The sequence below is a fragment of the Rhipicephalus microplus genome, chromosome 8 (assembly GCF_043290135.1).
Source record: "Rhipicephalus microplus isolate Deutch F79 chromosome 8, USDA_Rmic, whole genome shotgun sequence".
NCBI classification, from domain to species: Eukaryota; Metazoa; Arthropoda; class Arachnida; order Ixodida; family Ixodidae; genus Rhipicephalus; species Rhipicephalus microplus.
In genome coordinates this window covers 18,634,946-18,649,801 of record NC_134707.1, presented here as the reverse complement: position 1 = coordinate 18,649,801, position 14,856 = coordinate 18,634,946, and the positions used below count along the sequence as shown (strand labels likewise).

At 41.6% G+C, this 14,856-nt stretch overlaps 1 protein-coding gene and 1 long non-coding RNA gene across 4 annotated transcripts in view; one reads left to right on the top strand and one right to left on the bottom strand.

Moving 5' to 3' along the window:
* Positions 1-14,856, bottom strand: part of Rab3-GAP (Rab3 GTPase activating protein) — a 57,016-nt gene that overhangs the window by 31,107 nt on the left and 11,053 nt on the right. For 2 of the 3 annotated variants that reach the window (XM_075871209.1, XM_075871210.1), the window contains exons 10-20: positions 13,145-13,215; positions 12,956-13,039; positions 11,210-11,349; positions 10,649-10,773; positions 10,345-10,403; positions 9,221-9,361; positions 7,804-7,907; positions 5,168-5,232; positions 4,644-4,737; positions 3,436-3,590; positions 359-605 (exon numbers count right to left, since the gene is read on the bottom strand). In XM_075871209.1, the coding sequence (XP_075727324.1) occupies positions 359-605; positions 3,436-3,590; positions 4,644-4,737; positions 5,168-5,232; positions 7,804-7,907; positions 9,221-9,361; positions 10,345-10,403; positions 10,649-10,773; positions 11,210-11,349; positions 12,956-13,039; positions 13,145-13,215 (1,285 nt within the window). The remainder of the gene's footprint in view (positions 1-358; positions 606-3,435; positions 3,591-4,643; positions 4,738-5,167; positions 5,233-7,803; positions 7,908-9,220; positions 9,362-10,344; positions 10,404-10,648; positions 10,774-11,209; positions 11,350-12,955; positions 13,040-13,144; positions 13,216-14,856) is intronic. The other variant, XM_037416338.2, reaches the window with a different exon arrangement.
* On the top strand, positions 10,306-11,355 carry LOC119164204 (uncharacterized). The gene is made up of 3 exons (XR_005108811.2): positions 10,306-10,408; positions 10,618-10,725; positions 11,218-11,355. It is a non-coding gene; the product is annotated as an uncharacterized LOC119164204 (long non-coding RNA).

Here is a 14,856-nt window from a genome sequence, read left to right as displayed (position 1 = left end):
GTAATACACAAATTTACCTTGTCTTCATGCTTGCGGGCTTCGAATGCACTTTGTGGGCTTCGACTGTTTTGGCCTGCCTAAAAAATGAGAGTGATGAAGCGCAGCTGCTAAACGTTTGCCAATTGTCGTCTCGTGACAAAGCGGCTCCAGTGCATGCGGAGCCAGACAGAGCCAGAAGAACAACGACTAGAGAAATTTGTGTACTACCCAACATTCCCATGTCTACTGAAGCGCCGTGTGTTGCAGCTTCCATAGACACTAGCGCCAGAGTTCCCCCTAGTGTAATTATAGAAAACTCTACGGCCACCGAAATCTGCAAGCCATAACAAGCTTTGCTTGAAAAAGGACGCTTCCTGACCCAGCTGCTTGCAGTCCGCGTCCGGCTTGGTCGTCACGGGCAGGGGAGCTTCTTCGTTCTGATCTCTTGCCAAGTGACTGTCGCCAACGTCGAAGTAGCCGAGAAACACGGGCAGGGCGACGGGGTTCTCATCGCCAAAGGTCACCCGTTTGCTGGAGCTGGATGTCCAGAGGGGCTGGTAACGCGAGACATGCGTCAACACGCGGGACACCTTATTTGGTGGCATAGACAGCTCGTCGGCTAGCTCCTGCACGAAAAACGAGAAGGGCCGGTCGCCAGAAGTAAGACAAGATGATGCAGCTACGCCACAAAACAAGATATCACTGTCAAATTAATTGCATAAAAATTATTTGTCCAAACAAAATTAGAATATGCCATAGCCATCTAGAATTCTCATCAAGCACACATCATCAATGCGCTCGAATCACTTTAGAATTGTGCCACAAGATTCATCCATTCTTCATATTCATATAATATCAGCATTTCCCTTTTAAAGAGTGAATTAGACTTGCATTTCCTCGTTTTTCGTCGTCGTGTTCCCACACTCTCCTTCTTTCACAAATTCTTTCACAGCTCGCTGAACCACCCACCTCACATCATGCAATCGTCGTCACGCACGTCATTCCGCACCAGCCATCAGCTTCAAGTAACCCACCCAAGAACACGAACAGCAACATTTCAAGCCTCATTTTTTCCTCGAGCTACCAAGACTGGAACGACCTGCCTCATCATGCTGCCAACATAAAAAGTCATACTGAACTTTTCATCACGTTGCCCACATGTATCACACCGTAACACCTGCTTTTATTGTGCTATTATATTAAGCACCTCTTATGTAATTGATACCTCTAAATGAGGTCTTTAGGGTAATAAAATGAAAATGAAAACATTCACGGCTCTGTAAGCCATTTTGTAGAGCACAGCGTCGAATCTTATACATGGAGACAAAGTGAAAAGGAAACGTGAGATGACCACTCTCAATCAACTCTAAGTTTATGGGAATAAGCAGCATTTATACATAAAAATTACTTGCAACTGCTCATGCACATATATTAGCACGTGTCTGGTCCCCTCACATAATCAAAGACAACTATTGCACGTGCATCTGGTAACATATCATCAGTTATCAAGGTACACAAGTTAATGCACTGTCGTCAATATACCACTTCTAGACAAGACCAGCGTTCTATATAAAAACAAGAGCAAGTTTTGCTGAGAAATAATAGAAGCACACAACAAGTTTGGAAAGGAATGCATCAGCTAAACTTAAATATCTTTTCATAAGAAAGAGCTTTCGTATCTCTATAGCTGCCAATATGTCCCGACATGCACATGCAACTGTTGTCTGTGATTATGAGTGCTCTGGACACACGATAATACCTATACACGAACGAGCAGTTCAAGCAGTTTTCATATGTAGATGTTACTCATTCCAATGAACTTTCGCTTCATAATCAGTGCTCGTTTTGTATTTTTTAACTTTGTTTAATCTTTGTTTAAAGTTCTCTGCTGTTTCTCGACACCCTGATTGATCATCAACTTGTCTATATGTGCGCTACTCAGCTCTGTGAATATCCAATGAGTGGTCTACAGGGTCGATACGTTCCGCATCACATATGTACGCGTGAACGTGGCACATTGGTACATGAAAGGCTGAACTGCGCTGTCAGTGCTGGCAAAAACAATATCATACGTTGTTTGCTATCTGCATCTGAACCTGGGAACAAAACAGACCTCGAAGGATGGCACAGGTGAGAACTTGCTCGCTTTTTCATGTGCGAATTTAACACGCTCAACGACTCGGCATGTCGTATCAAAAAACTAACCCTTGAACATTGACCAGCAAATGTGACTGCACCTACTCATCAGTAGATGTCTTTTTCCACACTGGTGCCATGAAATTACATCCTTCGTTTGGCAATTAATCAGTTTCCAAACTCAGACTGTTTCACCCTATTGAAGCTACATTACGCTTAACTTGGCATCTTGTTTCATTAGCAGTGTTTCACATAACATAATATGCAATTGCCATCGTACACATAAGCCTTCCACATAACACGGCATAAAAACTGCAAATAATGTATCAGTGCTTTTGGCGTTTTCTTTGCAGGGGACAGTGCAGCAATATCTGTCAAGTATATACAGATTAATTTGAGAAAGTTCCGCATGAGCTGTGTTACCTCAAAACGTTCTTGCGAAGCATTTCTCAACTACGGCACTATTATAAACATTGGCTTATGCTCTGAGGCGCTATGCTTAGCTTCTCCTTGAACATTACAAATTTACAGTATTCCCGCGTGAACACATTCCAGGCCTTGCAAAGAACTACTTGGCGTTGTTCTGCCTCAACCAAACTAGATGCACGAGTGTTAAATGTGGTGCATGGAACGCTGCAGCAAAGCCGCACATCACTTTTACACAGGGGACAACTGTGAAAGCAGCAATTATTGTACTTTCTATTGCCTAACTTTACAGAAATCTACAGAAATTTAGGATCAAGGTTGAGGTGAGTAATGTACGTTCATTTTGGTGCGTGAGTCGGCTTTATCGTAATGCGAGGAAGGCAGTTTCACAATACCATGCACGGTTTCTTTTTTTTTCGCAATTTCCATTTTTCCACAGATCATAGTGAGGGGGCAGGTTCTACATTCAAATCTCATTATAACGAAGTTGCATCTTAAACAAAAATAAGTTTGTTATATCCGAAAATTTATTATAAAGGTGTATTCGTAACACTATATCTCTTGCAATGCTATTCTTCATTGACTTTGTTATAACCTATACTACGTTATATCTGGATTCATTAATCGAAATTTGAGTGTATGCAGAGGTAGGCGGGTTAAACGCCCAAAAATATTACCATAAAATTACTTGCCCATGGACTTAATGTTGCAATAAAAGCATGAATGTGATGAAAATAAAAAGAAAAAAATTCATAATCATTTTAATTCCTTTTGTATCCTGTGTTTGTGATGCTCTGCTTTTCTAAAGCCTGCATTTTACACTAACTTAACGCCTTCTATGTTGGTCGGGCGAAACGTCCGGGGGCGAGACAGAACGGCATAGATTGCACTTGCCTCAAGCGAGACTTCTTCCGAAGACGGCTCATAAACATCATCGACTTGCGACTTGTCTACAGCCTTGTGGAGGTGGCATAGCTGCCGCAATCGTCGGCAGGTCTTGTGCAACAGCTCGGTGTCAAAGTCGCAGTTGGCTCCTTCATCTTCCGATGCTGGTCAGAAAGATAAGTAACCGCAACGTAGACTGTAAGTATCAAGTGAAAAATGTCTCTTTTTTCTTGTCGTCTTAAGAATTCCGAACCTTGCAAGCCAGGTTTAGTGACCTACAAGACGTCATCATTGCCATCGCAACACTATGCACACAATAAAGAACAGTATTAAAAGAAATGCCTACACTATGAAAAAAAAAAAGAGGCATGTAACTTGGGAGTTTAAGCTGTGCCTGACAATAAATGTCCTTTGTCTTGAGTACTTTTCCTGTTTTTTTTTGTTGCACAAGTGGCATTTTTAAATCACAAATGGCCAATGTGTTCTCAGCTTGATGTAGAATTTTTTGCAGAGAAGTAGCGGATGGAGTGTTTTCAAGAAAAAAAAACATGAGACAAACGCCGATGACTGTAAACAAGATACACAGCAAAAAGTCTCATAAGCTGTTTAGAGCATATAGTACAATAAAAGCAACTGTTCTGCGACTTCTATATGATACAGGGTCTATATGATACAGGGTCTCCAGGCATAGACATGATAATGCACTCAACAGACCTTCGTGTCCTGACTGCAATCAAGGACAGATGTACCTGCTTTACATTTTTTTAAAGAATGGTTTCGATCGAACGCAATAACTTAACTGTAAATCGGAATTTTTCTAAATGATATTCATTTATATTTTTTATCCTGAGCGAAAGGTAATCTCGTAAATTTCTAATAGCATCAACTTCACTCACCATAACACTAGCATTTTATTATTATTTTTTTCATGAAATCTCATCACATGCCATCCTCTTGATTGCACTTCCTTTCTTTTTGTTACTCATTCTGTTACGCTAAATTGCTAACTGCCTAGGGTAACACCTTTTATTTAATTTTAACTATTACACTGCATTTCCAACGTTTAGTGGTATACACGCATTTAAGATTTTCGCCCCCTCTCAAACAATGCTATGGTGACTAGAAATGAAACAAGCAACATAGTTTCCTGGCTGGAAGTTTTCATTAACCCTGCGCCACAATGGCTGGCATGACACGGCTCACAATGCTTATCGTACCTTGTTGTTCCCGAGACTTCGGTTCGAGCACGCCGAGTATCGTGGAGACGACGAAGTGCGATGCCTTGCTGCTGTGAACGATCTTTTCCAAGGCCTGCATAACAGATCGAGCCAATAGAATTTAAAACTAAAATAATACAATTATTATACCAAAAGCCCCTCAACGCAAATTCAAATTTTGTAACCAATTTCATAAACTAAAATCTTTCTGCCCTTCCTTGCCCATTCACGTAAAGCCACACCCCTATTATTTAAGGAATGGGCAACCCTGTCAAATGAAAAATTTTTCTTCATGTGGTATGTACTATTAAAACAATTCGATTTGAAATTATTCATAAAAATAAATATTTGATTCAAACCTCAAGTTTACTATCTGGCAAGACAAGACAATATGAAGGAAAGGTGGCAAACGAGAGTAGTCAGCAAGACGCAAACTGGAACGGTGAATTCGATAGTATACTAAGATACGAACATAGTAGAAGATGACAGAAGTCGTGCGCATGACGATTATGAAGTGACATCACCTGTTGCTGCACGTTGACGGCCTTCATGTCGCGCAACAGTCGGCCAAGCTTGGCAACCAGCTGGGCTGCAAGGAGGTAGAGAGGGATGTTTGGTTTAGACAAGAGTCGTAACACAATGATGGAAGCACGTAAAAGTGCACAATGTGCTAAATACTGGCTATTTCGAATCCTAAAGCACTCCTTCATTTTCACTGCTTGCCGTTGTTAATGCACTTTCTTCTTTCAGCGGATACATCAGGATCATTCTAATGCACTCGTGCAAATACAACCACGCCTAGGGGTGATTATAGTGCATGTCTGCACACTGGGAATGGCATAATTCAACTGAATTAGTAAGCTGCTAAAATGGCGGCCTGAGGGAAAAAAAAACACCTGAAAAATTAGCTTTGAGGTCTCAATTTACTTGTAGAACAATTCTTCTTTCTTTACCAGTTTAAAGCGTGACTGGAGAAATATCAGAGCACCTAATCTTTGGCAAGGCCTTGTGCTGGAATCGATTACAATCAAAGAAAATGTGAGAATTCTGGGCCCTTACGTGGCAAAACCGTGGCACGATTGGGAGACATGCCGCAGTGTACGAGCACAGATTAATTTTTGACGGCCTCTGGCTCTTTAGCACGCAACCAAGTCTATATTTGCGATTCTTTTTGCATTTTGGACTTATCGAAATGTGGCTGACATTGCCAGGGAAACTGAGAACACAACCTCCAGCCTAGCCAGCCAGTGCGACACATTAGCAACTATGTCACGACGATGGGTATACCAGCGTAGTTGTTTTCCAGTGGTCGACGTGATCGGTGAAATAAAAATATATATATCTACACATGCGAAGAAAGGTGCGAAATGGGAACAGTTGCACGAAAAGAAGACAGTACCACAGAAGTGAGAGAGAAAGAAAAACCTAACGTGATCCTAGAGCTATATCGAGCAAATTGTGTGCATATCAGGCGTATGAGAACATTCCGAGATGAAACTTGATTGTCTTATTGCACTGCGCAATCGTCTTTCCGAGAAAAAAATTTACAAATGAAAATTATGAAAGCATCAGAGGCAGAACCAGAGGTGTCAAATTTTCTTGTGGTGTGAAGTCGTCATGATTGGGTTTATAAGAACAAAAAAAAGAGAGAAATAAAAAAAGGCAGCTTTGCAGTAGTGACGCCAAGTCTGAAGGAAATGCCAAGCTGGGCAGCTTTTTTTTTGTTGTTGTTGTTTCCCCTTGGTCTCCCCTCTCTCTCTTGCTCATTTTTTCAGTTTTTATTTTTTGCTTCAGTTTTACTTCTTCCTATTTTTCTCCTATTGTTATACATGGTTTAGCCCGCATTATGCCAAGCGATGACAGCATGCGACAACCTGGGTCCCTAAAGTGCTCTGCACTTAAAAGAGAAGTGATTCAATCATCCAGTGAGTCCTTGGGGTGTATTCAGGCCAGTGGGTTGTTACTATTGTCGCAACTGCACCTTGTCTCGTTGCCCGTGCAGTGGACACACCACAGCTCTGCACTTTCGTTCTAATGTGTAACGAGGAGCCAAGGATGCCCTCTCAATTTAGTTTTTTCGAAGCTGCTGTCGTCTACAGATTACCCCAGGTACACTATCACTGTTATCTCCTCCTTATCTAATCTGTATTTCGCCACCATTTCATTTTTTCCCAACACTATGAAGAGCGTAAATTGATGCTGAAATTGCACAGTTCCTACATGCCAAGGACGAAAAACTCGCCTAATGGTTGAGGCCTGCCATATTGATGAGAATAGAACTGTTCGCGTGAGCCAGCCTTCAATTAAATTAACATAAATAAAATGCTCAAACCATTATCTCTCACATAAGCGCCTAAGTGTGCCCGATTGATAGATGGTGTTACCATACACGTGCTTGCGCAGGTAAGTTTTCGTATATACGTTCCCTTCTACAGCAGAGCACCCTTTCAGCTGACAGTCGGCCTTTGTACTGGCTTGTTATCTGCTCTAGTGTTGATGTTTACACGTTCTGCCATCCTTTATAATGAATCTTTACCAACGAGGTCCGCTTACTGTCGTTCTAAGTCATTAGCTCATAAGAAAGAACAATTTTAGCTGTTGCTTCCTAGCATTGCTAAAGCATCCATGGGAACTTTCGAGCGAGCACGTCTTGCACACAGTTGAGGTTTTTAGCAATAACGTCAGGGACATCCAAGTTTGGCTAGGCCACCCCTTCTTCTGCTAGCCGTCGTCTTCGTGCATAGCATTGTATTGTGATCACAGCGTAAGAAACACTAGGGTCTTTATAATTACGTATTTATGTATTTTCCAGTAAAATAACACGCCATTTAATACGCACGTATTGATGTTGCACCTCAGGTACATGTAATATTTGCTTTTTGATCGACAATGTTCGCAAGTATGAAAGTAGCCACCAGTTCAAGACGGCTCGGCATTGCTTAAACTTTGGCAACGTGGCTGAATCGTGTGACACACACACAGACAGACAAAGAGACCAAAATATCTGCATTCAAGTATGCCAAGAAAGACTATCGTCTTTAAAAATGCCAATTTATTCTTCTGACAAACTGGCCTTGCTGAAGGTAGAACAAAAGAGCGACAGGATAGTCTGAGATTGTTAGTGAGAAAGAGGAAAGAGGAAGCGGTTGTTAGTACTGACCTTGCTCAGACCAGCACTCACCCTCGTCGGGGGGCGGATCGGCTTCCTTCAGGAGCACCTGCACCTCGTTGAGAAGCTGCCAGTCTCTCGCACGGCTGCGCTCACTGCAGCAGACGAGACGAAAGGCACTTTGTCAATTCCAGCAATTTCTGACATTCGTTAAAGAAATTCGATTCTGAGCTTTTTTTTGCCCCTAAATGCATGGCATGATAATGAAGCATAGCATGGCAGTGGACTTCAGGTCAACACTCCTCGCTAACACGTAGAGTTTGACAGTGTTACGAGGTGTACTCTAATGATGTGCATGCCTGCGCCTGTTCAATGGCTGGGTGCATCAATAGTCACTTGCTATTACGTAGCATATTCTTGTTTTCATCTATGTAATAGCATTATGCTTACACTGAAGCTACCTTTTTGCCTTGGAATGGTTACTGTAATAAATATAGATACCATACATACATTTTCAAACTTTCCTTAGCGCAATATGCCTGCTGTAGTCTGTGGTGCTTTTACACTAAACAGATAATAAATGAATAAATAAACAAATAATATAATATATTATAATAGATATACATTAAATGAATTCAAAACACTTGTGGTTCTCGCCTTATAGCCCCATTGAAATGAGGCCACCAAGGCCACGGGCTGAACCCCTGCCCTCACGCTTTGCAGCGAAATGCCACAGCTACTGAGCCAGCACGTTTAGTAACACAACCTTTCCATAAGCTCCCCGATTGCGCACATCGTGGCTTGACTACGCATTCATGGATGTTGCAGTTGTACCTTAATGTAGGTCACGTTAATATACATTGATGTACTGCACTTTCATGTACAGTCAACTGCAAAACTTTACGGATCACATGAGCTCATGCTAAACTGCCTGTCCACACCACCCATTTTGACCACAGAGTTGGTTTAGAAATAGGTTTTCTCTTTAATCATGGCATATCAATTTTCTACTGCTGCGCAGCACATTGCTAGTTGATTGCTTTCACGCAAAACGTTTATCTTCAATGAGGCCGTCACACTACTACGTCAATAGCATAATCACAGCTATCTTGGCTGCCTGGTACAGTGTGCCATTGGGTAGATATCATTTCGTGCGAAATATTCGCAGGTGATAGCAGTTATGCTGACGGACTGCTCTCGCAACAGCAGCTCCGATGGCTGCCGAAGAGCGCGTCACATTAGATAGTGAAAGACGAAAAATAATTGTACCCAGTGATAAAACAGCTAGGCCAACAATTAAGGGGAATGCGTCTTGAGTGTAGCACTGCTGTTGATTGCTGTTGACATTGTGGAAATGTTGCAAAGAGGCTCTCGGTTACGAGCTAGCGTGGTCCGTAAACTTCTGCGGTTGATTGTATGTTAGACGTTAAACATAGATTGCGAAAGCATTTTACAAAATAGGAAGTACCTGAGGACACGATGGAAAGGAACGGCCACCGCGTACAGCTTCCCCTTGGACGTCATGTAGCAGCACTGGTAGGTGTTGGGCCGCACGATCTTCACCAGGACATTGTTGAGACCCATGAGGGTGTAATTGTTGTACAGGAGCCTTTAAATAGCATGGAAATAGATAATATCCTGTGTACGCTTTGTGCAGTATACTTTCTTTAGCTAAGGTTTATGTCAGTAGCACATGTAGACTACGCCTTACAAGGCAGACTCAAACTGTTTGATTTGTGAGGTCCGACATCTTAAAGTAAGATTATATAATGCCACAGAGGGAGACTCCAGATCAATATTGATCCCTAGAGTGTTCGAACATACACTTAAATTTTAGTACTGCGTGAACATTTTTTTGGTTTACCTATTACCATGCCATCATAATAACTGGCCATAAACTCTACAACTACTAAACAAAGTTTCTATGCTTCAACTGACCAGAACTACTCATCAACAAGTGTTTTTAAGTATGACGATATTGAAGAACAATTCGAAACTTTTTTTATTTAGTTCTGTATGATGCATTTATGCAGTGCATGTTGGCAGTGCCTGAACTAATTATTAATAGACTTCTGCTGCTTATGCATGTTTTCTGTTCATCGATTACGCGTCGTACCACTGATGATCAAGTGCTCCAACATTCATGTGATCACGAGCTATGACATTATAAAACTTTGTATTTGTCGTAGCTCCTCATGCTTGTGCCTAAGTAGAGGCCTGCAGCATTTATAAATAAGTAAATAAATAAGGGGCCTAAATAGTGGTTTGCGGCATTAATAAATAAATAAAAAAAATTAAAAGTGGTTCATTAACAAAACGTGAAACAAAATATTTAGGTAATTAACAAGACACGAAAGCATAAACTGCCCACCTTACTTTACTTAATCCATATTGTTTGGTATGTGACAGACATAGCAGTTTGTCCATATACTGCCCTCATCTCCACTAATTTATGTTCTCAAGCTGAAAAATACCAAACAAAAGTCTTAATTTTCAGCCACCGATAGTGCCAGTCATCAAGATTTGAATGGCAACAATAGTTGATTGTTTGCAGATGGAGAAGTGAAGGCCACTGAAAAATGTTTGCCGTACCTGCCACCCTTGCTGACTTCAAACGCAGCCACCCTTGATGATTGGTGAGGACACCATACCTGAGGTTAGAAATGTCATAATTTGTTACAATGTTTTGTAATTTCTAGACTATGGAAAGTGTTATAAAAGTTGATTCAAATTTTCTTTTAGATGCTAGTGGTTGTATGCCAAGTGGTCCACATATTCACTCAAATGCCTAATAATCTGCTTCGCTTACCTATTTAGAAGCTTCGGCTACTAAATGGTTGCTTTTATTATTTGTCAAACTGACAGAGAAGACGCAATGGACCCAAACATTACTGACCTCAATAAGACCCCATCGAGTTGCATAGACAATGAGAAACTGCGTTCTCCTCGGCACTCCGTTGATCGCCGTATCCGGTGAGCTGTCTTCAACCTCAACCCAACCACACTCAGCGTCCCGGTAACCTGGCAATTAAAAAAAGAAAGCATTGCCCGACTAAAAAGAAACAACAATTTAAGCTCCGTTCTGACCATTTTTTCAGAAATAGTCAGAAAAAAAAAAGATTTCCTGAAATAATACACCTTTTTTGCTAGTACTGAATAAATGCTAACAAAAAAAAACGTTATTGATTATACACTGAGCCTGGTTCACTACAGTATTCGGCTTTAATCTGGCTCGATTTCAAAAACATATATTTATACACCTTCAATAAGCATTATTACCATATTTCTTTTTGTGTGTGTATAACTAACGTTTATGAAACACACACTCAAGATTGATTTTTCTGGAAAAAAAAATATATCCAAGTGTACAGCTGACAGAACACAACACACGCCGCAACATTCATCATTCCCGTTATACTGATATTGCTACAACAGAGCTCCTTGCAAGTCTCCGCACCTTTCCAGATGCGTGTGGCGGTGTTCTGAAAGACGTTGAACAAGACGATCCTGCCGACGCTGTCGGTGACGGCGGCCATCTGTTTGCTCGGAGACAGGAAGACTCGCATGCCATTGCGGTGCTTGTCGAAGATGCCGCACCTGAGAGAGACGACGGAAACTTCCATCAGCATCAAATGACGAAGGCTACGAGGGCGGCAATGTCAGAATGAATCAGATTATGGGGCTTGTAAAAAAAAAAAAAGAGAGAGAGAGACAGCAAAGCATGAACAAACTCACTCGTGAGTGAACAAAATAGAATTCGGACTGACGAGTGCAAGATCACGTGAGGCATGCGAAGTAGAATGCTGACGAATCAGAGACTGAATGAGCCTGGCTGATTAGTATTTAGTAAATCTGCTGGATGCCTAATAATACTTTTGTGAGTGAGATTAAAAAAGCCTGCCAAGTTCATTCTGTACCGCTCAGTCAAGCTGCGTCAAATTTGACAGAGCCCTAAGCAAAATGTATAATGTGCGAGTTAGTATAGGTGCGTCATGTTTATTCTGTAAGACCTGTGCACACCAGCTCTAAAATATGCCACACATCAGGAAGAAGGGGTCTCACGATTACTTTAAACAATCACGATTTTTTAGTATGGCCAATGTGGGTGGCTATCGAACCAATTACATGTATTCCAGTAAAGATCACACGTCCTCGCTAATCTCACATATTTAAAACTAGTACCGATTTTAAGAGTTTGAAGAAGTACTCAAAAAAAAAAAAAAAACCCTCAACCAAGCTTGAGCATCAAGCAAGCATTCGTTTATTTAGGAAAAGCTTGCGTGAATGACAAGACATGAATGCCTAGGACTGTAAAAATCCATTGTATGAGCCGCCGTGACGCAACATGTCCCACATACAGGCGCTATATTGTAATCATTTAATAATAGATGGTATGAAAGGTGTATTGCATTTCAATGAAATGCTACTGACAACTTAACGCAGCCGATGTCCAAGCTGTCAAGCTGTTCGAAGTGCCTTAGTGCCTCACTGTGCTGCCAGCATCAGCTGCCAAGTAAACATAGGCGGTCATCACAATTTGCAACGTTTCGCAGACATGTGCGCTTGGTAATCTTCAGAATGGAGAACACGTTGATCTTAACCTGCTGCTGTTCTTAACATGTATCGTGTTCCTTAAAGTGAAATGACCATTTAGGGCACAATATGCAGGCACTCTTGAACTCTGCCTCTTATCCAAATGAACAAGGTGGTGAGCAAAGTCATTGTGCAGAGTATTAAAATGACACAGCCACTGATTGATCGATTGATCAATCAATCAATTGATCAATCAATCACTTTTAATGCAGAAGCCTTAGATGCTTCCTTAAAACACGAAATGTAACCATTGGTGTCAGCCCTACGTCAACATGAGATGTTAAAAAAACCTTATTGCATGGTGCCGTCGGGACATGACTTCATCAAATAGTCACAGACTGCCGAAATTCGTGACGTCATTGTGACAAAACAACGACATCAGATAATGAGACGTCATCACATGAAACCGTTGGTTGGTGACAGGATGTTTTTGTGCAGGCAAGAACCCAGAACCCTTACAAAGGTTCTGGCGGGAGTCCATTTTCGAACAGAAGTGGTCACTAACTTACAACAATAATAACAACAACAAAAATGTTACAATAACTTTTAAACAAATCTGCGCAAAGAGTTTTTTTTTTTTTAATCAAAAGCAGGCCCTGTCATAACTCACCGCATCGGTACCGCAGTGGCCGGCTCGACGGGTGGGGCTTTGACTTCCTCCTGCTGCGTCTTTGTGAGCTTTCCCAGGAGTGAGCTGAAGTGGAGCATAGAACATAAATTACAACAATAGCAAACTACCACTTAACTTGAGAACGCGCATGAAGAGTGAAGGAATGAAGCTGCCACAAACGGGGCTTACTCGGTGAGAAAGGTCTTGACACGCGATGCCACCGCGACAGCAACATCCGCGAGGTGGGGCTGCACAAAGCCCTGCAAGGCATGAGAAAAAAAATCGAAGTGTTATTTCTTTATGTGTCCTCTATACCGGCCACAATAAGCTGTTAAGGAAGTGCTGACTCCAATTTTCCAAGGTGAGTCTCGCTCTGGCACACAAATATCCTGCATACAGATACAGCTATACTCAAACGTCATCATAACAAAATTGCATATTACACAAAATTAAGTTTGTTATATCCAAACATTCATTATAAACATATTTTTAACACTAACCTATTGCGAGACTATTTTTCATTTTTTTCTTTATAGCCAATTTTTCGTGCTATCCGAGTTCGTTATATCAAGGTTTGAGCGTATGTGCATGTGTGATGCTCGGTAAGTGCTGATAAGAAGTTATTTCGACAGAGTAGATTTTCGACACAGCCCACCTACTGACATTAGCACTACCATGACATGGGGCTAGAGTGTGAATTCTGGTGAGTTCATGCACCAGTTTGGCTAGTCGTGATAGTGTGAGGTGCCGAAACATTCGAAATGGCCACTTTTGTGTCGCCGATGAAGCCATAGTGCGGTGTGATCGTGGGAACATCACAATATATACTGAGCGGGCATGTGACGTCACGCTACAGTTGTAAGTGGAACTAGCTTTTAAACTGTGTATCAACTGTGTATTGGTAGAAATAAAACATTATTATCAAAAACACAATGTAAATATATGTAACTACCGTAACTGAATTGTAAGTCGTATTAAAGAAAACACAATGAAAAGTTAACCCCCGTCTTATAAACCGTTCATTGGCAGAAAAAAGTGTAGAAGTCTTACAACAATGGGCCACTCAAGTCGATAGCCTCCATTGCCACCCATCGTGAGCATCAGCAGTGGTGCCACCGACCAAGGCTAGGCAAGGCCTACGCTCTTCTGGCAACGCCATTTTACCTCAGTTATCTGCTGTCAGTATGCTGTTTTTCTTTTTCTATTTCCCTTAGAAATGAGTCGTAGTCGACGGCAGTTTCCGAGAGGCCTTAAGAAAAAAATATCAAGTATGCCGAAAGGCACAGCAACTTGGTGCCACAACGAGTGCATTAGAGAAAAGGTTCAGAAACTGGAGAAGCAAAAAACAGTGCACTACATCTCACAGCAACCCAAAAGAAAACATCGTTTCATGAACGGACTGCAGTGCACCCCAAACTGGAAATGTTACACACCAAATTTGTTCGGGAGGCGCGTGCAAGGTCCCTACCCGTAACAGCAGAGTGCATCCGCAAGAAAGCTTTCGACATAGCGCGAAACTTTGGGCTCACAAGGGTGCAATTCAAAAAATTGCTATTTTCGGTGCACCGATTTGTGAAGCGGAAGGGCTTTGCGCTGAGGCGGCGTACTTCCGTCTTTCCGCAAATGCTGCATCATTAGATGGAACGAAAGACGATGCACTCTGGGACGTTACTAGTGAAAAACAGTCGTCAGACTCAAGTTCGGACGAGTCCGAGTGACAACACTTCGTGGCCTTCAGGCGTTTAATTGCATAAGATTAGTGTCCAAATAAAAAGAAATGTCACCACAGTGCAGCTGGTTGTGTCCCATATTTACCAAGGTAAGGATAGGCTACGATACTTACGATTTTTAAAAATTTCTTTTTCGGAGATTTGTTGTTTAGAGGGTCGACCTATATTCAG